This window comes from Typopeltis vanoorti, chromosome 20 (assembly GCF_054136105.1).
Source record: "Typopeltis vanoorti isolate ZY-2024b chromosome 20, IOZ_Tvanoo_1.0, whole genome shotgun sequence".
NCBI classification, from domain to species: domain Eukaryota; kingdom Metazoa; phylum Arthropoda; class Arachnida; order Uropygi; family Thelyphonidae; genus Typopeltis; species Typopeltis vanoorti.
The window spans coordinates 68616278-68640456 of record NC_143568.1 but is presented as its reverse complement, the minus strand read 5'-3'; the positions used below and the strand labels follow the sequence as shown (position 1 = coordinate 68640456).

General features: G+C 35.0%; 1 protein-coding gene across 2 annotated transcripts in view; it reads left to right on the top strand.

The window, feature by feature from the left end:
- gpp (DOT1 like histone lysine methyltransferase grappa) overlaps positions 1 to 24179 on the top strand; it is a 282498-nt gene that overhangs the window by 181359 nt on the left and 76960 nt on the right. For both annotated transcript variants that reach the window (XM_090409770.1, XM_090409771.1), the window contains 4 exons: positions 8574 to 8692; positions 12722 to 12770; positions 18941 to 19040; positions 23221 to 23327. In XM_090409770.1, the coding sequence (XP_090265896.1) occupies positions 8574 to 8692; positions 12722 to 12770; positions 18941 to 19040; positions 23221 to 23327 (375 nt within the window). The remainder of the gene's footprint in view (positions 1 to 8573; positions 8693 to 12721; positions 12771 to 18940; positions 19041 to 23220; positions 23328 to 24179) is intronic.

Below are 24179 nucleotides of genomic sequence, written 5' to 3'. Positions count from 1 at the left end.
TATGGAACGAATAAAGAAGTTTGTTTGGCAAATTTGGAAATTAACCATATATGAATGTTGACCAGCAATTACCTGTGTTTGTACATGATTAGAGGGAAGTGGAAAAATAGTGGCAGCCAGTTCAGGAGGAACAGTGTCTATGGAAATACCTCTAGAAATGTCATAAAGCAGAAACATTGTGTCTATGGGAAAGCAATTGGAGAAAAATCAGTGAGGTTTTGGATTTCTGAAGTGTTGGGAGTCAAGCAAAAGAAAAATAATTTTTAGAATGGAAAAAAGAATACCAAGCATTTTTGGAGTCTGAAAAAGATGTGATGTATTTCTGTAAAGATAAGATAAATATGAAAGTCGAGCCAAAAAGAGAGAGCTGATCTTGGTTTGATACATGGTCTTTCTTCTAGGAAATAAGAGAGAATTGTGTTTTGGTAGCATTAAAATTCACTAAATTATCTTCTTCCCACTTTAATGACCAGAAAATCAGTGTTTATGGCTCATGATGAAACTTTAATGGAGTGAAACAGCACTAGGAAACAATTAAAAATAGTATTTAATGCTTCCAATATTTCATCTTGGTTACAGAGGCATTGTCAGGGAGTACAATATGAGACTTGTAACACAAAGGCAGCACAAAAACTCAGTGAAACAGGTGGATGAAAGACTAGTCCTAACTACGAGAGGTGCCCTCTATGGACATCTGTTGGTGGCCTAGGATGTAAACTGGGATCTTGAAGTAATAGTGTTTTCCATATTTTGGGAAGTTTTATGTAATCAAATTTATTTACATTATGCTGATTTTTAAGAGCAGTAGCAGATTCTAAACACAGTGTCTTTCGCTTCTAAATTTACTGTGGCAAGTGTACAGTGTTTTAGGCACTGGCTATGGATTATGAACCATGAATCATCTGATCACTACAAAGTTTGTAAATGATGAAGAGGAATGGAGTGCTGTCAGCAGCAATGCTGCTGAGAGAAGACAATTAATTTATAGGAGTAAGAGCATAGATGAGGAGCATAGATCCTTGGGATACTCCAGTATTGATGGGAAAAAACAGGCAACAGAGAACCATCCACCATGACATACATCGAACAACAAGGAGGATGGCAACTTGGTAAAGAAGGCTACAGTACCAGACTCAATCATATATCTTTGATATATCAAGAGTGACCATCTTTCCATGGCTTGTGTCCAAGATTGGAAAAAGTTAGTGAGGGTCTGCTGTAGAACACAGGTGGTTGGAGATCATATTTGGAATCACAAACTAATGGCTGGTTAATTAGTGATCTTTGGGTAATGGAGAAGATGATTGCTTATGACCTCCATCACTTTTGAGGGTATTGAAAGACGATGGAATAGTGTGATAGCTGACTTATGTTCCTTTCTAGGAACAGTCTGGATAAAGGCTTACCTCCATGTTGTTGGAAAGATGTTGGGTGAATATATCAACTTATAAAGATGTTGTAGCATGGATGCTAGTTATGGAGCACAAGCTCTTATTGGAGGGTTACCATCTAGGCCAGGGAACTTTAGTACAAAAGCTATTGAGTATTTTTCTTGATGCCCCCCCCCCCCCCTTTAATGAAGGATCAGAAGAGGTATATCTAAATAAGAGTTGGAGGAAAAGACTGATGTCAAGAGATCTCTTAACATTAGATGTTACCATCCACCAGGATGAGAGAGAAGTGGAAACATGGTAGGGCAGAAGTTTTGCCCAGCAGTCTTGACAAAGTTAATGCATTTGACTCTTACAACATCTGCTTCAGATTTGTCGATGTCTTTGCAGTTGTTATGGATTGTAGTGTGCACTGAGTGAGAAGCTGAAGATTTTATCTCGAGTGACTGAGTATGTGTTGCATTTTTAGTGTGGGCTACAAGTCTGTGCGGTTAGCCTAGTGGCTATGCGCTTCGCAACCATATGCCTGGGGAAGGAGTGTCCTAGGTTCGATTCCCGTCGACGATGCGGGGAGCTTAAGGATCTTCCTCAGCCATAGCCAAGTTAGTCGGTCTTGGGTGTGGACAGCAGGGTTTTTCCACCAGTTTATCTGGAGTTTTTCATCCCGCAAGCAGGCAAACCGGCCCTGTGAACACACACGGATTACAGTCAGGAATACTGACCCAGCCATAGGTCTGATTCATCAGCTATGCCGGTTCCAGAGCCCAGATAAAATTTGGGCGGACTGAGATGGTGCTGTACCTCTCTGTAAAGGGGACTCGCGGCCGTGTATCATCATACGATTATTATTATTAGTGTGGACTACTTTGATACATTTGTTGGAAACCAATGCATGCTTGGATAAAGATTAGTGATTGATGAATCAGGGAATAGTCATTCTAGAACTAATAATTAGACATGGGTTATTATTAGATCATTACTGACAGCACACAATTCAGCTTCTCTTTCAGCTTGGCCTGTGAAGATAGAGAAGGGGATCTAATCAGAATTATGCATGTTGAAATCTCCAAGCAATATTATCTCACATTTGATTGGACTAATGTAGTTATCAGAATTGGGAGAGAAGTGAAGACGGCAAATGAAGACAACGAAATTAGCCCAGGAAATCTTCAGCCAAAGTAAATCATAAAAAGGAGATTCCAAGTCTAATAAACCTTTGTCATGAGTTATCAGACCTGACAAAAGTGCATGGTCCACTCTTCTTATGCCAGGCATCATGCATGATGTAATTTGGAAAATGTAAGTGAGCTGACATCGTGGAAGATGTCGTTTGAGGTTGTAATGGATAAGAGTTTGGATGTCAATAAGTGATGCTGCACATCATTGATGTCAGTATTAATACTGTGGATGTTGGCAAAAACTAGAGCTGTTTTTCTTGGGGGATGTGGCTTTTTTATACTTTTATACAAAGTTATGTTTTTATACATTTTTTCATGGTAATAGATGTTGGAAAACTGTATAGTATAGGTGTATGACATAACTCCCCCACAGGGAGTACCTAGACTCCAATCCAAGTGTGGTGTTGACATTGTTCCCTGAAAGCTACTCTACTCACTTCTTCCAGGCATAACCAGGGAGAGTAAGCAGCAGGAGGATTATTTGCCAACCAATCTTTGGACACCTTCTAAAGTGTTGCCAACAGGTGTGGTCCTGGTAATATCTCATAGCCAGCATGCAGAACAGCTTTAATGCTATAGTTGCAAGTGGAATAGTGCAGACTCCATAGTTGAGTAAGTGTGAAGAGTGTTTCCAGTATGGCCACCACATGCACTATATGTAAGAAGAATGGAAAGGGACGGAAACTGGAAATGAAACATGAAAATAGTCACTTGATGCCTTGAGTAAGCAGGGTGGGTGGTGATTCACTGAGTGATGAAATTATTTACCATCTAGATAACTAGTTGGCATTTCTTTCAGCTAGGGGAAGGTATTCTTTTAGGGCAGCAGTACTCACCTTTCCAGAGCCCCGAAGAGAAGGGCATACTACAGAAAGTTAAAATTGAATCAGCTGTGAAAGGCTTTGCTTTTCATCACCAGCCTACTTGAATGGTTCATTATGGCCCTAGTTTTTGTTTTGAAAGCTAGATTGCTCATAATAATAATATTAGTGAGAGGATATTAAATATTTAAATAAATCTAAACAAAACCATGTTCAGATTTATTTAAATTTATACATGGTTATGATACTGATAAATCATATAAGAAAATAAAATTTCTAAACTGCATCTGTAAATAGATCATGCCTGCCAGATTCAAGCTTCTGTGTGCCAGTAAGGCATAAAGTAATAGCTAGCATTCCCCAACTGATAATCTCAATCAGTTCCTTTACACACACACGTGCGTGCGCATGCACATAATGGCTTAATAACATTTATAAGCAGGTAAATGTTATTAAGTAAATGAAGTAAATAAAGCATTAATTTATGCCATTTACACAAACAAAAAAATTTAATTTTTGTAAACAAAAAAAGTTATTTTGGATAGCTTAACTTTAAGTGAACACACCAACCAATTTGGTCATCAGTCTATGCTATTACCGTATATTATCGCGTATAATGCGAAAAATTTATGGTAAAAAATGCTACTTAAAGTTAGGGGTTCGCATTATATGTGGATCCTAAAAAATATAACATCTTATTAGACTTGCACACACAATATATACTACCCAGTGCCTATGCAACCAAATCTACTTGACCCACTCGCATTCGGCGACCGAGCGCGCATCTTATCTGCGCATAAAGCTACTTACATTACTGGCTTTTTTGTGCAGATACGATGCACGCTCCATCGCCGAATGATAGAGCACAGTTAGGTATATCGGTTTAACCACAGTTCATTTTAAATATTATTCGTTAAACAAACCTAGCCTGAAAATGAGCCAACAGAAACGTAAACCTTCATCTTTTGAAGCAGGATTTAAATTGCATGTCATGCAGTTTGCAGAAGAACATAATAACAGTGTTGCTATGAGAGAATTTGGTGTAGTAGAGAGTAATATTAGACTTTGGCGTAAGCAAAAAAGACAGTCTTGAAAAAATCCGCAAAACGAAACGTGCCTGTCGTGGAGATGTAGCATCCTTTCCAGAACTCGAAGAAGAGCTAAATGAATGGATTTTGACGCAACGACAATATGGCATTATAGTAACAAGAAATGCAATTCGTTTTCGAGCTCTTCAACTCAAGAATGGTAAATTCAAGGACACACCAGGTATTTCATCTTTTCTTGCTTCGCCTGGGTGGTGCAACAGATTTATGGAATGCAAAGCATTAACATTACGACACCGAACAAAAATTGCACAGAAGTTACCAAAGCAGCTTGAAGAAAAAGTGCAGTCCTTCCATAAATTTATCATAAAATTACGGAAGTGTCACGGATATGAACTTTCCCAAATTGGCAATATGGATGAGATGCCCATGTACTTTATGCCTGGGAATCGAACAGTAAACTCAGTTGTGAAAAGGGTGTCTTCATAAAAACAACGGGACATGAAAAAACGCATTTTACCATTGTTCTAGCATGGATGGCAGATGGAACCAAATTAAAGCCAACAGTGATATTTAAAAGGAAGAAAATTCTGAAGCATATGAAATTTCCACCAGGTGTAATTGTTTGTGCCAATCAGAAAGGTTGGATGGATGAAGAAGGTTTACAATTGTGGCTGGATCAAGTATCAAACGTACGTCCAGGTAGCTTGTTACGTCAACAAAACATGGTAGTCTGGGATATGTTTCGGGCGCATTTAACAGAAGCAAGCAAAGAGAGAGCACGTGAGCTATGTACAGACCTAGCAGTCATACTGAGTGGTCTAACTTCCATTTTGCAGCCGCTTGATGTCAGCTTGAATAAGCCATTTAAAGATCACTTATGTGAAAAATGGGGAGAATGGATGTCATCTGGTTTGGTGAAGATGATAAAGGGTGGGATTTTTCAGAAGCCTGAGATCACCCTAGTCACCAGCTGGGTTAAAGAAGCATGGGATTCGATACCATCTGAAATGATTCAACGCTCATTTCTTAAATGTGGAATAAGTAATTCAATGGATGCATCTGAAGATCACGTCATATACGAAAGCGAGGATGACTCGCAACAAAATGGAGAGCATGAAGAAGATGGCAACTGCTACACTGATGACGCAATCCCTACAGGTGAATTTATAAATGAAATGTTTGATGACTCAAAAGATGAAGAAGAATTTAAAGGATTTTGACATTTTGTTTTAAAATATTTCTTTCTTTAATTCGTATTTTATTATTTATAATGTTATGAAACAAGATTAACAGATCGCATTATACATGGACATGGCATTTTAGGGCTAGTTTTCAAACAAAATTTCTAGTTCGCATTATATGTAGATCACATTATACGTGATAATATACGGTAAGTTTTTCATTTTGGCAATAACACCAGACTGCCACATTTACAGATAACTATAGTATTAAACTAGTGTAGCACTTTTCATTTTATCTTTGTTTTTAAGAACTGTAACAATAGTACTGAGAGGTAAGTTGAGCCCACGGCTTATTTCAATGTTCGATACACCATCGTCACTAAATTTAACTTCAATATCTATTGTAATAAGTTTATGTACCTTCTTTTCACTGGAAGCAACAGCATCTTTACTCTGAATTCTATGTTGCATTGTTAACATAACATTATTAACAACAATGAAATAAAATTAATTATGAACAGTTTATAATTTCACTAAGACAGAGAGATGCAACAATATCTTAAACAGTTGAAAACTGTACATTGGCTGATTCAGAGGTGCATCATATTGCTAAAACTGTCATATGAATGAATGCAGCATCATATAAATGTGCATTGGGCATAATTGAAAAGCATCATATGATCAGATTGCTGTAAAGTAAAGTGTTGTAAGGTGGATTATTACTGTGTGTGGGTGGGTGTAAAATATTTATTACAGTGAGATTTACAATAATCTGTAGTACATCAGTGCTGTGTGTGGGTTGCAGGTAAGGATTGAGATTAAAGAGCTGGAGGTTGTGGGTGTTGAGAAATAAATTATGAGGAAGGCTTTTCCAGAGAACAGATAGCTCTTGTTTTAACAGGTCCAACAGAAAGTGGAGAAATGTTTTTTGTAAGCAAAAGTGGCTTCATCAAGTGCCACCATGAACTGTTGTTCTGTATGGCGAAAAGATGATGTCAAAGAAGCAAGGGTGTTTTCAGTCCAGTGAATTTAAAGTGGACATTGATGACATCGGAGATCAACATCAAGCAAGATAGAAGACAACATTTTGCACATTGGGGTATCGTTCTTGAAGAATGGTGAGTGAAATTGCACAAGTGGTGAACTTGAGTAAGTCCAGCATTTATGAAATTGTTTATGGTGTTCTTGGCTTTAGAATGATGTGCTCCTGCTGAGTGCCCCGACAGTTGTCAGAAGAGCACATAGCAACATGAACAGGGATGTGTCTGGAGAATCTGTTGCGATACAGCAACAAATGTGAGGATTTTCTTGCTTGCTTTGTCACAGGAGACAAAATGTGGGTTCATTACTTTACTCTAGAGAGCAAACAAGACTCTGTGATCTGGAGAAATCTATAATCTCCTGTGCACAAAAAATTCAAAACTGTTCCCACTGTCCAAAAAGTCATGGCCACTGTGTTCTGGAATCATCAAGGCATTATGTTAGTGGACTTCTTCCTGAAAGGAGGAACAATCAATGAAGAACTTTAATTGGACAAACTGAAAGGCAATATTCGTTGCAAATAACCAGGACTCCTGTTAAGCGGCATGATTTTAGTGCACAACAACATTACTCCACACACTGTGCACACCCTTTGTGAGTGGTTGCGCTGTTGTCATTGGGAAACTACCACATTCTCCCTACAGCCCAGACTCAGTGCCTTCAGACCTCCATGTTTACCTCCCCTTCAGAAGGCATTTTACTATGGATGAGGAAGTTCATCAGGCGGTGTGATGTTGGTTACTGGGTATTGGTAAACTGATCTATTGTTGAGTCAAATATGTCAGTGAATTTGGAGACATTGTGGAGAAGTAGTGCATGTTCACTTATTTCTTAGTGTATAATTTCAACTTCCTATTATTAAACATTCTCGTTGGGGGGGAAATGTTACCTTATTTTTCAGAAACCTCTCGTATATTTCTCCCTGTTTTGTTTATGTAGGTATTCAGATTTCTTGTTGAACTGTTTTCTTTCTTTAATTTGCTGAACTTTGTTTTTTTTTTGAACATTTGTGAACTGTTGAAAAATCATTATTATATAATATAACGATATGAATGATTTAAAGTTTATTTTTCACTTGGTTAGACTATAATAAGTTTAGTTTAATCCTTTATCCAAGTGTGAACAAACAAAGTTTGCACCTGAAAGTATCATAGCATAGCATTACACATATCTGCAAGGAGATGTGCTTTGCATTATGGGAGATACTGAGATAGGAGTGATGATAGCTTTCTTCACCTTTGCCACGAGTTGCCTTGGTGTTGCACCACCTTAGCTCAGTCCTGAAGATACTTTGAGGTGCAAACTTCATTTGTTCACACTTGGATAAAGGATTAAACTAAACTTATTATAGTCTAACCAAGTGAAAAATAAACTCTCAACATCTTTCTCTGAATCCGGAGTAATTAATAATAAGGTTGTACACCTTTTGGCAACTCCTATAGGTGGGGATGACCTCTCATTGCTTCTGCCTTGGTGTCTCCACCACTGGACCTGGCTCCCACTGATGAGACCTCAATAAAGGTCGAAACCGGTATGGGTAGTGGCCCTTGCTTTAATGCATAGCATTACACATATCCGCAAGGAGATATGCTTTGCATTATGGGAGATACTGAGATAGGAGTGATGATAGCTTTCTCCACCTTGCCATGAGTTGCTTTGGTGTTACACCACCTTAGCTCAGTCCTGAAGATACTTTCAGGCACAAACTTTGTTTGCTCACACTTGGATAAAGGATTAAGCTAAACTTATGATATGAATGATTATTATTCATCATATATTTGTTTCAGTTTCTCTGTAAAAGCTTACTTCTGCCTCTAAATAATTGCTATTATTTCTTGATTTACACGTAACTTTGTAAACAACTATGATATAAATTTTTGTAGTCACCTCTGTATAATATGTTTTCTTTTAGGCTATGGATGAAAATTTCAAATTTTGGATGAAGTGGTATGGAAAAACATACGGGGATTATGAATTAATTAAAGGAGACTTTTTAACAGAAGGACATAGAGAAAGCCTAATGAATTCATCGTAAGTAAACACAAAATTCGAAACACTTGTGCTTTGGTACCTGTGTGTAGCTGTCAATATTATTAGCTTAATCTAGCAAAATTTATATTTTGATTTCTGTAATTAGGATTACATATGATTGGCTTGGTGGTATTGAAAAAAATGTTTATTTTTATATGGGAATCTTGGATTTAACTAAAATGATAAGCATTACTCTGGAAAATCATGTTATAAAATCATCATCATAGTGTGAGAAGATTGGCTATATGATTGATTTCTACAAGTTTAATGTGTTTTTTTTTTTTTTTTTAGTAGTGTTTGATGGTGTTTTTTGTTATAAGATTTTTTTTCCTGAAATATGACAGTACAAATTTGTGAACCTTTTCCTGTATTTTTCATATACTTGGAATGGGAACTGGTAATTTTTGTGCATTTGAAAAGAGATCACAAATCGATAAACATGCAAATATTTTTTTTTCATTTCCATATTATTTTTTTCACTTTTGAAAAAGTGAAAAAAAAAAAAATCTCAGTTATTACAGGGATTATGTGCACACATGCATGAACATCTTAAAGAAAGGGAAAGTTTTGAGAAAGAAACAGCGAACTAAACTTAGGTATCACTGTACTTTTTTTTTTTTCAAATAGAACTAAGTTGATAAACTGCAGTTGTCCATCATTTAATGCAATTCTTCTTTCTATCTGTTCTCATATATACTATTATATGAGAACATTCTGTAATATATGAATACAATCTTTCAGTGGTCATCAAAATCCCCCCCCCCCCATGTAATTTTGTTATTTTCCCAAATTCAAAGTTGCAGAAAATGTACTTTACTGAATCCAAGCCACTGGCAGTAAAGTTTTTGTAAAAAAATAAATTTGTGAGAATTATCGAGTTCCATTTTCTTTCCTTAATACAGTCAACAGTTACCATAGCAAACAATAAAAGAAATTGCTGAAAATTAAGTTTTGGGGTCAGAATATCCTGATGCAAAAAGACATATCCTTGAATGTATTAGCTTTTTTTGAATTTTATTTTTTGAATAAAAAATAATGTATTTATAAATGGAAATAAAAATTTAATTAAAATAGTTAGCTTTTTTTTTCATGAATAAAAACAATTCCATTTTCAGTTAAACACCAAAAAATATATCATTGCGAACATAGACAATCTAAATACCTGTGTAAATGCCAGAATAATATCGTGGCCCTTCATTCTAAGTTTTTGTGTCACATTTAAGGAATATGGTGTGTGTGTGTGTGTGTGTGTGTGTGTGTGTGTGTGTGTGTGTGTGTGTGTGTGTGTGGTGGGGGAGTGATTGAAGTGTGATTAAGTAAAATAGCATATGATTAACGAAAATAAGAGTGCAAATTGTTTTCATAAATTAAAATTTATTTACAAATGTAAATTATTTATGATAAAATTATTTTCAAAAAAATAAGTCTTTTATTTTTTCAAATAATTTTTATAAACTTTTTAGTCCCAGACCCCTGACTCAGACTCATTGTCTCAAAACAACCAAATCTTCCCTAATTTGTAAAGTGTCTTTAAGAGGAATGTTGTTGGAAAAGAGATGTCAGAACTGACCATTATGTCGATGTCTTGGAGTGCGAGGCTTAATCTCACTCTGACAATGATATTGTGAAGAAATTCTGCTTGGATAAGGGCTAAGGTATTTTTGCTCTCTATTGACTGGTGAATAGAGAACAAAAATGCCTTTGCCCTTATCCAAGCAGAATCTCCTCACAATATCTCTTTGTGGAGATCTTTGAAGAAAAGGCATGACCTCTGTCTCACACACACACACCTACCTACAGTTTGGCTGTACATAAGTTCTCCATTTGGCCTCGTGGCTTTGAGGCTTTTAACACTTCCCTAACACATCTTAACAACCAGGACCTCACCTTAGACAACACACACAGAAATCAGTCTCTTTCCTTTAAATACTTTGATTGCACTCCAACCTGACAGATCCTTGGCATTCTCAGTTTACAAGAAAATTACACACAGGTAGATGCATTTGACAAAAGTGTTCCCCCCTCCCCCCCCAACAACAACAACAGTATAAGATTATCATAACACTGTACTACAAGGAAAAATTACTATTTCAGATAATATTGCACTTGCCACAGATTTGAACACATTCACAGTACCTTCTTAGCCAATGGCTACAATCCCCCACCAGATCTAAAAATTATGGTAAAGAGGTTAGATCACCAATTGTTATATTTATGAATTGTTAGTGCATATTACATCAAGTCATTGAAACGCTTGAAAGTCAACACCTGATGGTGCGAAAAGATAGAAAACTGCAGATGAAGAATGAAATGATCTAGTAAGACATGAAAATTGATGGATAGGGGTAACAATTATAAATAACTCAGCATGTCCATAGTCTTAATGGGAAAATTTCTATAATAGCAGCACAGCTAACAACCTCTTCATGAGTTTCTCAGATGACTTCTGTCATTTCTTTTCAAGGATATTAATGAAGCTGTTAGTTTGCAGAAGGAAGGAGTGAAAGAGTTGATTATTTTGGCAGACACATGTGAATTGAAAAATAAAAAAAATATGCAATGAGAAGAGGATATTGCCATCTAGTTTTTTTGAAGAGTTGCAGGACGTAATTGGGAATAATTCATGGGGGGGGGGGGGGGGCTATTCCAGCTGTGGTAGATGGAATAAAAGGAGATTTGCGTTTGGTGTGTTTGCATTTGCACAGAAAAGGGATGTTGAGCAGCTACCATTCTTGTTTAAATAGGCCTAACAGAAAGTGGAAGGATGATTGGTGCCAGTTCAGCGGAGCAATGACCATTGAAGTACCTGTAGAATAGACACTGTGCCAAGACATTGTGTCTGTGAGATAGAAGTTGAAGTGAATCTGTAAGAGATTATCTATGAGCCAAGTTGCTCACCTCTGGACACTGTCAAGAAGGAATTTTTAGAGTAAGTTTTAGGTGCACCACCTCAAACATGTAAGATGTATTCTAAGGATGGGCATATTTGGGATTTAGAAAGAGTTGAGAGTTGGGGGCGTAAAATATTTTGAATGCTGAGGAAGCTATTGATGTTGTTGAAAGTTTTTTCACTTGGTTATACTATAAATTAAAGATACCAAGAAATTATATACTTGGTTTAATCCTTTATCCAAAGTTTGCTTATGCCTGAAGTATTTTCAGGACTGGGAAAACTCATGCTAAAGGTGGTGTGACTGGGTTTGGCTCCCACTGATGAGACCTCAATAAAAGTTGAAACCAGTCTGGGTAGTGACCCTTCCCTTAATGCATAGCATTATACATGTCTGCAAAGAGATGTGCTTTGCATCGTGGGATACTAAGGCAAGTGATGTGAAGTCATACCACCTTTACCATGAGTTGACCTAGTCCTGAAAATATTTCAGGCACAAACTTTGTTTGCTTACATTTGGATAAAGGATTAAACCAAGTATATAATTACTTGGTATCTTTAATTTAAAGCTATTGTTGTGATGTACTTATGCCTGGAGATGCTGTATATTGTATCCTAATGTCCAGAGGAAGTGGTGTGCTTTTGACAATTCACAAACTCCAGAATAGTGGATACACTGTTAGAGCAATAATATATGCTATACAGTGATTGTCTGCCAACTGAGTTTGGATTTAGTGACTACCCACAAACTTAGTAATGCTTAATAATTGCATTATTCAAGAAATTGAAATTCAAAGGTAGAATGCCTTATTGCTGGAGGGTTTTCTTTTAGGTGATCTTAGTGTCAAATGCTGATGCTGACTGCATTCATAAAGCAGTGGTGTCAAGTTCCAGTAACTGGATTTTGGAGCTATTGTAAGCAAAGTGACTAATGTTCTGTGGAGAATAATTTTATTCCATATTGCCAGTATTCAGATACATAAGAATATCAGGGAATCAAGATGTGCTTGTTGAGCGAAATTTTGGATTTGATAATTGTGAAGTAATCTAGTGCTAATTTTCACATTTCAAAAGAAGAAAAAAAAATATCTAAAATAAATGTTTCTTTCTTTCTTTCTTTTTTTTTTTTTTTTTTTCAGGCTGGTTTTTGTGAATAACTTTGCATTTGGACCAACTGTTGATCACGAGGTAAGATAAATTGCTGCTTAATAAATAATCTTTAACTATGATTTTGACATATTAGGAAATCGTGAAATATGCAGAAAATACTTATTGCTTTTTATGGAAATACTGCTAAAATCAGCTTGTGCTGATTTTAGCAATATTTTACAGCCTCTGAGGCCATTCATTGGAAGAATATATATGCATATGCAGAAAAATAAACGAAACTCCCAAAATTTTCTTGATGTACTTCACAAATATATGAAAACCCGATGACATTCATCTTCGGTATAAATACTACACGCAGTTTTCCTAACTGAAACTCAATTAGCAGCTTCTTTGATTCTGACCCATCTTTGCTTCTTTTCATCTTAAAGGTGGCATTTGTCTGTAATATTCCATGTTAGAGTGTATCCAAGCAAAAAATAATTTTTTTTGATCTTTGCCTGAAAATCATTTTATCTCATTCTGTGAGATCAATTTGTTTTTAGTCACTTTCCTAATGCCATCATTGTATGAAGTTTTTTCTTTCTTTAAATCTTAACTCTAGTTCAGATTTCCTAACAGCAAAGTCATTTTTCTCTGAAATTTTAATGTTTTCATGTTCATCTTCAACTTTGCTTTTTTGTTTCCAACTACACTGATGCAGGAAGAAATTGCAGATTCATTTTCTGTCACTCAATTCTTTTTCCATGCCTACAAGAATACTAGATAGTCCTGACCACACTCTAAATACTCTTGATGTCATCTTCATCTGGAATCCTTTTCAAGTATTCTTTATCATCTAGGTAGCTCTGATCACTATGTACTGTGTCACCTTCTTCTCTCAAAGAGCAATAATTATTCAGCTGTCAATTCCATGTTTGTCAGCATAAGAATACCAAGTGGATCTTAGTTATTTCTTTGCTTCATTTCCTTCAGTTTGTGGATTATTATTCCTAGGCTTCTAATCTAAGTATTTACACTGAACACTTCACTGTAGCAATTTTTATAGGTATGGAAAACTTTCATTTTCTATTCCACTTCAAATTCTCTTTTATTATCCAAACCTTGGTTCTTTCATTAGTTTCAAACTGCTCAAGAGAAGAATTGAGCATATCACTAACAGGCTATCATTGAACTGTCCTTTTCTACCCATACCAAATCCAGAAATAATAGCAAGCAAATTATCAGTACAGCCAAAATTGATTTTGAAAAGGAAAACTATTGGCTGTTATTTTGGTCAAACTTGCTTTACTTCTTTTGGATGTAATGTTGCTGTAGCACTGAATAAAAATAAAAAAAAATTAAGCTAAAAGCAGGTAAATCTCCCAGTGCAAATAACAGTTGAATGTGTGCATGTACTGTGAAAATACTTCATTGTTGGTGGCATTATGTGTGCCTCTGGTATCTGCATTCATGAGGTTTATGAGAGAGGTCTAAGCTAAGCTTGGTCTGATATCATGTCTTTTTTTCTTGTTGCACTATTGTGGATATTTTAGCATTTCAGATGATTCTTTAAACACCCTCGAATAGAAGCTGAAATCCATATGAATCGTGTGCTTCCAAAGATTCTCTTGTATGTGCTGCCAATCCTTTTTTTTTTTTCATGCCCTTGAAATGTTCTGACGTATGAATCTCTCCTGTCTTGCTGATTTTATTGATTATTGTTCTGTTACAACCATCGTTTGGCAGGGTGGAACAGGGATAATTGAGCTTTTGTTTTCTTTTGTCTGTACTGCTGCAGATGTGCCTGTGGAATGTATTATGTAGGACAGACTGGCAAGTTAGGAGAGATTTGCACATCAGAACAGTTCAAGGACATGGAGGGGACTCAGGATTGGCAGTGCATTGAAATGATTCATAGATACAGCTTTTTCTCCAGAGATGTTTAAAGAATCATCTGAAATGCTAAAATATCCACAACATGAAACAAAGCATGATATTCCACCAAGTCTGGATCTTTCTCATAAACATCTTGTACATACAGATGCTGTTTGCACACGCCATTAACCATCAAATGTTCTCATAGCACATGCATGCATTCCATTGTTAGTCTATCTTTTTTTTTCTCCCCCAAATATTTGCATTATGATCTTTACTTGTTTTTAGCTTAATTTTTTATTCACTACTCCAAACAATGTGAAATAGTTATTTCACAAAACTAGATTATTTGAATAAATAGTTTTTACTATCGTGTTTGCCTATATGATTAAATACCGGCACTACAATAAAGCAATAAAAAATTATTTTAAATGTTCCAAAATCCCCAAACATGCATATCTATATGTACTCTAAGTGCAACCTCTTGACACCATGATATATCTGGCCATTTTGCATAATATGAGACAGTGTTGAAGATTTTCAAAAAAATTTTGGATAAAGCGATCCTTTATCCAAATGTAAGCAAACAAAGCTTGCACGTGAAGTATCTTCATGACTAGGCTACTTGTATATAGAGGCTAATGACTTCACATCAATTACCTTAGCACCCCATAATGTAAATCACATGCACTTTCAGATGTGTATAATGTTATGCATTACGGAAAGGACCACTATCCAGACTGGTTTCGACTTTTATTGAAGTACTTGGATACCTGGGCGATCTACAAAATCACTCCGAATCTCACTCAGCAACTATAAAGGATCACTACTAAACTTATCACTCCTGACCTGAATCACTCCAGGAAAGGAAATTTGGTGGTAGTTCCACTCAGTGATAAGCCAAATCCCACCACCAAGCAGAGCTTCTCTATTCCCCAGGAAGCAAGCCAATCCAAAGATGACCATAATAAAACATCATCAGTGGAACCAGACCCTGAATAGATAAGGTTGAATTAATGCAAAAGGCATAGATTTCCCATATACAAGTAATGAAAATGTGTATTCCTTATTATTAAAATGTCCAGATCAGAGATAGATGCCAAGAAAATATATTCTTGGTTTAATCCTTGATCCAACTGTAAGCAAAACATGTCTGAAAGAATGTGTGCTTTGCATTATCCAGTGTAAAAGTAGATGAAGAATTGTATATATGAAAGTGTGGTTAAATCTAACATTCTGAACATTGATATTGAATGGCTTAATGATTGCTGATTATTATTTTATTTTTTATTATTATTTTAGTAGTATTTGGCAATATGCAAAATGCTATTAAAATAATCCTGAATTTGCTGTCCTTGAACATAAAATTTTGGATTTATTTCATTCCATTGAGAGTTGTAAAAGTTTACTGAGTGATTGAATAATCTTTGACCTTGCCGTTATTCTCTGCACTGTTCCTAAAGGGAGAGGAGACAAATTTATTTGGCTCGTAACACTAAAATTAGCAATATATTGTAATTTAAGATCACTGTATTATAATATTGCAGGGTTTATATGTCAGATCAGTTTCTCCAAGTATATTAATCTTAAATTTGCAAAATTGTGTTTTTAGAAACGTTATCCCAAACACTTCAATTTAAAAAAAAAAAAAACAATAAGAAAAAAATTTTTGATATTTGGTTATTAATTACTGATAGGAGGCATTTGGATCCTCATACACACTTATCATTATCAATTTCCTGATATGTACTCTCAAGGGGTGTTCAGATTATTATGAGAGCACTACATGATTAAGCTTATGTGATTATTAATCTCCTATCCACAATTTTCCTCCAAATTAATCTATTACTTCTCAGCACTCTAATATTGTCATATCTATTGTATATTTCACAAAACATTTCGTGCTTTTAAGGAACTTCTGACTGAATCAATCCACCTAGACTTCCTTTGGGTCTCTTCCCTGTCATCTTGGTATCAAATCAAACACCTGTTTTGCTAACCTTTCCTTACATATTCTTGAATGCAAACAGTGTCAAGTTCCTTTCTAATATCTTCATTTTTAATGATTCTTCCATTGATGCCATCAGTTCAATTCTCTAATTTTTCTCAGGACCTTTATATCTGTGGTCTCTAGTCTTTGATCAAGGTTTTTTTTTAACCTACCTCTTAGATGCATAACTTAAACCTGGTTTGCTTGAATACCATCTTCTTTGCATACTCCTAGTTTGGTGTTTTGGCTAATTTCAGAAGGATTTCTAATTTCATAACCAGCATGATAATTTTGCCAGAGCAAATTATGGTGTTGGTGTAGATGATGATTGTAGTTGCAGTTCGTTGTAGGAAGTTTTTCCCCACTTGGTTAGACTATAAATTATATATTTAGTTTAATCCTTTATCCAAGTGTAAGCAAACAAAGTTTGCACCTAAGTATCTTCAGAACTGGGGCAACTCGTGGCAAAGGTGGACTAAGTTCTCATCACTTTCCTTAGTATTCCATAATGCAAAGCACATCCCCTTGCGGACATGTATAATGCTATGCATTATGGGAAGGGTGACTACCCAGATGGTTTTGACCTTTATTGAGGTCTCTTCAGTGAGAGCCAGACCCAGAGGTGATACCAAGGTTGAAGCAATGCAGAACTCATATTTCCATATGCCAGTTGCCAAAAGGTGTCGCACCTTATTATTAAATTACTCTGGAAAAATAAGATGTTGGAAGTTTTTTTCCACTTTGTTATTCTATATATTATATATTTAGTTTAATCCTTTATCCAAGTGTAAGCAAACAAAGTTTGCACCTGAAGTATCTTCAGGAATAGAGCAACTCATGGAAAAGGTGGACTAAGTTCTCATCACTTTCCTTAGTATCCCATAATGCAAAACACATCGCCTTGGACATGTATAATGCTATGCATTATTGGAAGGGTCACTATTCAGACTGGTTTTGACCTTTATTGAAGCCTCTTCAGTGGGAGCCAGACCCAGAGGTGATACCCAGGTTGAAGCAATGCAGAACCCCACTGAAGAGACCTCAATAAAGATCGAAACCGGTCTAGGTAGTGACCCTTCCCATAATGCATAGCATTATGGGAAGGGTCACTCCTTGCGGACATGTATAATGCTATGCGTTATACATGTCCTCAAGGAGATGTGCTTTGCATTATGGGATACTAAGGAAAGTGATGAGAACTTAGTCCACCTTTGCCACGAGTTGCCCCAGTCCTGAAGATACTTCAGGTGCAAACTTTGTTTGCTTACACTTGGATAAAGGATTAAACTAAATATATAATTTATAGTGGTTCGTTGTAGTTGGTGCTGAGTGGTGGAGACAGGTATAGAGTAGGTGTCCTCCCTTGATTAGCCTTTGGACTCCCTGGAGGTGTTATGTAATAATAATAAATTTATCACTCTGGCTTTCAGCACTTATCCCAGAACTGATAGCTGATTGTTGTATAACAACAACAGTATGTTGATATTTCTGTTTACATCCATCCTCTTGATCTCATGATGAGATATAAAACTATCTCAAAATATTTGACATTATTTCATACTGTGCATATGTACAGTATGAAACCAAGTTACATCCATATTATATCCTCTTTTTTTGAACATAAACCAATAAACTTCAAATCCTACTTTGCTATATCTGAACAACCAGTGAAGAACTTATCACTCTTTTTTGCACTTTCTTCCTGTTCCCAGTACCAGTGTCAAGATACACATAAATTCTCTTACATTTCATCCAATAGTAAAAGTTGTAGAGGTATGCAAAACAGTTAACTTTATTAATTCTCCAGCCCTTGTCTTCCATGACTTTATTCTTATTAGCTCTAATCCAATCCCAGGCACTTTTCCATTTTTTTCTCCTCCCTTATAACTTTTCCACAACCATCGTTTCTCAGATCCAAATATCTCCTGCGAGGAGAAAGCAAAGGTTAAACTATCGAAATTTTTACCATCTCTTTAAAAATCTAAATTTAAGTATTCAGGTCAACTTCTTTTCAAACAAAACATTGTTATTTTAAGATTAAATTATGTTGTTATTTTTAAGACAAGTTTGACATATAACCATGATATCAAATATTAAAATATGATCTGTGTGTGTGTATCAAAATGAGAATTGGTTTATTCAGGATCATTAAAAAAGTTGATGTATAATTATGAATATCCTGTTATAAATAAATTTATTCATCTACAAATTATGATTTTAGATATTACTGACTTTACAGCTTTATCATTTTCATTGTTCTTGAATGCATCAGTACAAAGTCTCCAAATACACAGCTTCTTCCTGCACACATACATGCATTATTCTTCCAGTCCATTGTCCTTTTCCCTACTCTTCATAAATTCATTTAATTTATTTAATGAAATAAAACTATTTGTGCCTTTAGTTAAAGATGAGGTTTGCTGAGATGAAGGATGGTGCACGTGTTGTCTCATCCAAGGCGTTCTGTCCATTAAATTTTCGTATCACAGACAGAAATTTAAGTGGTAAGTCTAATTTTTGTTGTTTTTACCTTTTTATCCCTCTTTCATTTTTACAAAAATGTTATTGAAAAAAAATAAGTGTATTTAGTTTTTTTAGATCAGCATTTCTCAACCTTTCTAAGCCCAAGGACCAGTAAAATGCCTAAAACCAATTCTACAGACCACTAAGTTACAGAGGTGGGAGGGGGGGGGGGAGAGATCCGCTCTTGGCGGCACTTTTTTGGTGTGTAAGAAATCTTGCCTTACTGTCTATGGCAATAAAACTATATTGTTGTTCACTTCACCCCTCTTTTATTATTAGTCATTTTGCCGATTTAGTGGCAGAATGAAAAGTAATAAAAGAGGGGTGAAGTGAACAACAATATAGTTTTATTGCTTCTGCCTTTGAATATTCTGATGCTGTTTGTTGGTTTTTTTAAGTCTCCATTTGATTTCAATAATATTTACTTACTTATTCAATTTTAATTTGTTTTGTTTGGATAATTAAAAAATATATATTTATTTAATTAATTTAAGTATGCCTGTGGACCACCTGTCCCATCGTCGCAGACCACAGGTTGAGAAACACTGCTTTAGATTGTGAGAAAAGTAAGTTCAACAAAAAAACTATCTAGGCTTTTAGGATGGTTTAGTTAGCTCTCTCTCTCTCTCTCTCTTTCTTTCTTTAAAATCTGACAAAACCTAATGAAACCGCCAGCACACATCATTCATGTTGCTGGTTTGTTGTGTTTATTACAGGTTTTTAATTTGTAACCTTTAAAAATTCAGTTTTTTTTTATATTTATTATCTTCATCATTAATTTTATTCATGTTTTAATCTATTTGATATATATATTTCAATGCTCATTTATTTGCTCTTCACCTTAACATTCCCCCTCCCCAAATTAAAAAAAATTCATGATATTTTGGCTTAGTCATCAAGTTCTATACTGAATACTGTGTTATCCCTACCTTTAAAAAATACATACCGAGGTATGTCAGATTGATATTCTTTCTAATATAAAAACATTGTTAACCTATCAGTTGCAATACAGAGGTAGCTCCATTACCATACAAGATTTTCTGTGTTCTGTTGATTATCTACTATAGGAGCTACATGAAATTTCAGTTCAGAAAATCCTAAATATTAATAAAAGTTCATTTTTTTTTTAAAGTGAACAATATTATTTATAGATAATAATGTTGTTCAAGCTGGTAATATTCAGATTGCATAAGATGTTTAAATATTATTTAATTAATAAATGACATGAACACAGCATGCTAAAATATTACCATTTTATTGATTCACTCCTCAAATTCAAAAGAATATTTGTGGCCTAAGCCAGACTAAAATGTATAATGTTTGAAAGTAATAGCACTTATTGCTGTTGAAAGTAAAACTCAATATTAAAATAGGTTTTTTCTTAGTAATTTATTTAGAAACTAATAACTGACTAGTTTTGCTAAATGAAGTTAAACTTAAGATGGAACTCTAACCCTTTTCTCAAAATTATTTGTTCTTAATGGTTTTTACAAAAAAAAAAAAAAAAAATCTTGTCCGAGTTTTTTTTTTTTTTTTTTTTTTTTTTTTTTTTTTTTTTTCCCGAGCCATTCCTCTTTCCATAAGCAAAATGTCTATTATAAAGATTTGATCACCATTCCATACATTGGCAATCTGTACGTTAAGATTGCTTTGCTTTTTAAAGATCATAACATCAGAACTTTCAAGTCAGTTCAAACTGTATGAAGCCTACTCAGGTCTCCTAAGGACAGCACCCCTTTCACAAACAGCTGGGAGTATATGGAATACCATGCTCTCATGTGTTCTGGTTGTTCACATAGGGCAGGCAACCCATGGATTTGAATGAGAAAGGGCACGTCGAAGATTTTGGCATAAAAGAAAGATCTGATCTGGCAGCCATACTTATCCACTAACCTTAAAAGAAACTGGAATATTTCCACTATGCCATATTTGGAAGAAAACTTTTATTTCAGACTTCTAAAAGAATCCATTAATTATCCATTCACATGGATCTTTGAACAGAGATCAAGGTCTTTAATAAATTTAGTTTAATCCTTTATCCAAGTGTAAGCAAACAAAGTTTGCACCTGAAAATATCTTCAGGGCTGAGGCAAGGTGGTACATCCATTGGCAACTCGCAGTAAAGGTGGACCAAGCTCTCATCACTCCTTGTCCCAGGAGTGATGAGAGTTTGCAAAGCACATCTCCTTGCGGACATGTATACTGCTATGTATTAAGGGAAGTGCCGCTACACCGGTTTCGACCTTTATTGAGGTCTCGTCATTGGGAGGCAGACCCAGAAGTGGTGATACCAAGGCAGAAGCAATGGAGAGGTTATATTTACCTCAACCAACTTTACCTGGCAACTTGTATAAGTAAATATGACTTCTCCGTTGCTTCTGCCTTGGTATCACCACTTCTGGGTCTGCCTCCCACTGACGAGACCTCAATAAAGGTCAAAACCGGTCTGGGTAGCGGCAATACCGAGACCTGCTTGCGGACATGTATAATGCATAGCAGTATACATGTCCGCAAGGAAATGTGCTTTGCATTGTGGGAGATACTGGGACAAGGAGTGATGAGAGCTTGGTCCACCTTTACTGGGAGTTGCCAACGGATGTACCACCTTGCCTCAGTCCTGAAGATATTTTCAGGCGCAAACTTTGTTTGCTTACACTTGGATAAAGGATTAAACTAAATTTATTATAGTCTAACCAAGTGCAAAATAAACTTCTAAAATCAAGGTCTTTATATTAAATGATATCTGGAAATCTTACATTAAATCCTTTTAACATCTTGCATTTCAATTTTGTCCATAATCACCACCATTTTTTTCCTGATGATATCTAATGCATGTCACTCGACTTAACATTCATGTTTTAGAATGAATCAGTTTTTCTTTTGTAATGACTGTTTGGACAACTTTGTTATCCATTTATATATATATTTTTTATTTATTTATTTATTTTTATTTTTTTTATTTTTTGTGCTTTATTTAAACCCTGATGAAGCCACCAGTTTTAATGTGAGTGAAATTAGTCTGATATTAGTTTCTGAATAAATGACTAATAATATAAAAATCTGTTTTAATCCTACATTTTTCATAAAAATATGTCGCATATGAACAGAACTTAGCATTGTTATTGAAACTTTGTCATGTCTGTCTTAAACTGCATCTTGATATGTAGTGATGGGTGGGCAATTATAATTTTTGTGTTCATTTATCTGGTTGTTTCTGCAGAATAATTACTTCTGCCTGATGCAAAGTTTAGTAACTTGATTGTTACATGCATTGAAAATTATAAGCTGTCATTATGTAAATAAAATGAAACGTGCCATAGAAATGAAAACTTTTTTTTTTTCCTTTTTTGCTGTATAAGTAGCAAACTTTTGAAAACATTTTTGGTAGAGTTAATAAATAAACACCGTGCTGAGTTGTCCTGCACCAGCAATTTTCATTGAGGCAGTTTTCACTTTCTTAAATTTTCTTACAAGGAGTTATTTATACTGTTTTATGGTTTTATTTTGAAAATAATTGTTTAAAAGTTATCAGTAGTGAATAAGTGCAGAGTAACAACCCTCTCTACCCTAAAAAAATCAGCCTTGGAGTTTTATTGTCGAAAAATTTATGCAACATTCAACGTACATATGCATGTAATTAAGTAAATATTTTGTAGTTTAGACCTTCAAAAAAATCCTGTTTTTTGCCCCTCCCTACACAGTCACTACTATGAATAATTTGAATCTTTTGCAACCGAAATTAAAATTGTGATTTAATAAATTCTTGAGTAGGAAAAATAATACAAATAAAATGGTAGAGATCAAGCTCTCTACATGATAATTATCAGTCAATTATGATAATTGACTGTGTAAATTATCATAATACACAGTCAATTTATTGACTGATGTTAATCATGCTTTTAATTTTAGTGAATTGACATCATTAAAAAAAATTATCTTGTTGAAATTTTGTAAATGTCTCAGATTATTCTGGAATAATATTCCATAACTATTATATTATGTTGATTTCATTATAAAGCATGCAGTTTATTTAAATATTCATAAAATTTTTGTTCTGTTCATCACAGTTTGTTAATTTTTATTATAATTTCCGTTAATAAAATGGTTAATCTACAATTTCATTTTCTAGAAATTCACTTGAAAGATTTGTTTGCATTTCAGATATTGGAACAATTATGCATGTACGAGTTATAAAACCATTGGAAGGTTCTGTGTCATGGACAGGAAAACCAGTCTCATATTTTCTTCATACAATTGACAGGACAAAGGTATTGTGACATCTGACCGTGCATCGCACTTATTTTTTATAAATTTGAGTGAACCTATAAAGTTATTTTCTTAACATTTAAAATTTATCATACTGAAAGTTTGCTTTTTTAGCAATTTGCATGATAAATATCAGATATGTTTTACAGATTTTTGATACCAGAGTTAGGGCATGACAAAATTACACTTTGTCATCATCATCAAATTCCTGCCATGTACCCTCAAGGAGTGTACAGGATATGATAGTACTACATGAAAAAAACTACATCATTACTAACTTCTTATCTGCAATTTTCCTCCAAATCAGTCTGTTACTTGTCAAGACTCCAACATTATCAGATCTTATATTTCTATCGTCTAAGGCACTTTGTACCTATCAATCCACCTATATCTTGGTCTTCCTCTGGGTCGTTTTGCTGCCAACCTGGCAGAGAACACTTGTTTTGCTAATCTTTCCTCGCCCATTATGTTTAAGTGACCATACCACCTGAGATTAGCTCTGCTAATGCATTCCTGGATGCTGATAATGTCAAGTTCTTTACTAATATCCTTGTTTTTAATATGATATTGCCATTGATGCCATCTGTTCACGCCTATAATCCTTCTCAGGACTCTCATATCTGTGGTCTCTAGTCTTTGGTCAAGTGTTTTAGTTGTCTTCTGACCCAGCTCTCAGATCCATAAGTTAAAACTGGTTTGAACACTGTCTTGTATACAGCTAATTTAGTGTTCCGACTAATTTCTCTCTTATTCCATATGAATTTATTCAATTGACTTCTCACCATACCAGCTTTGCTGATTCTGTTGTCTATTTCTATATTTTATTTACCATCTTCAGTAAAAATCGTGCCTAA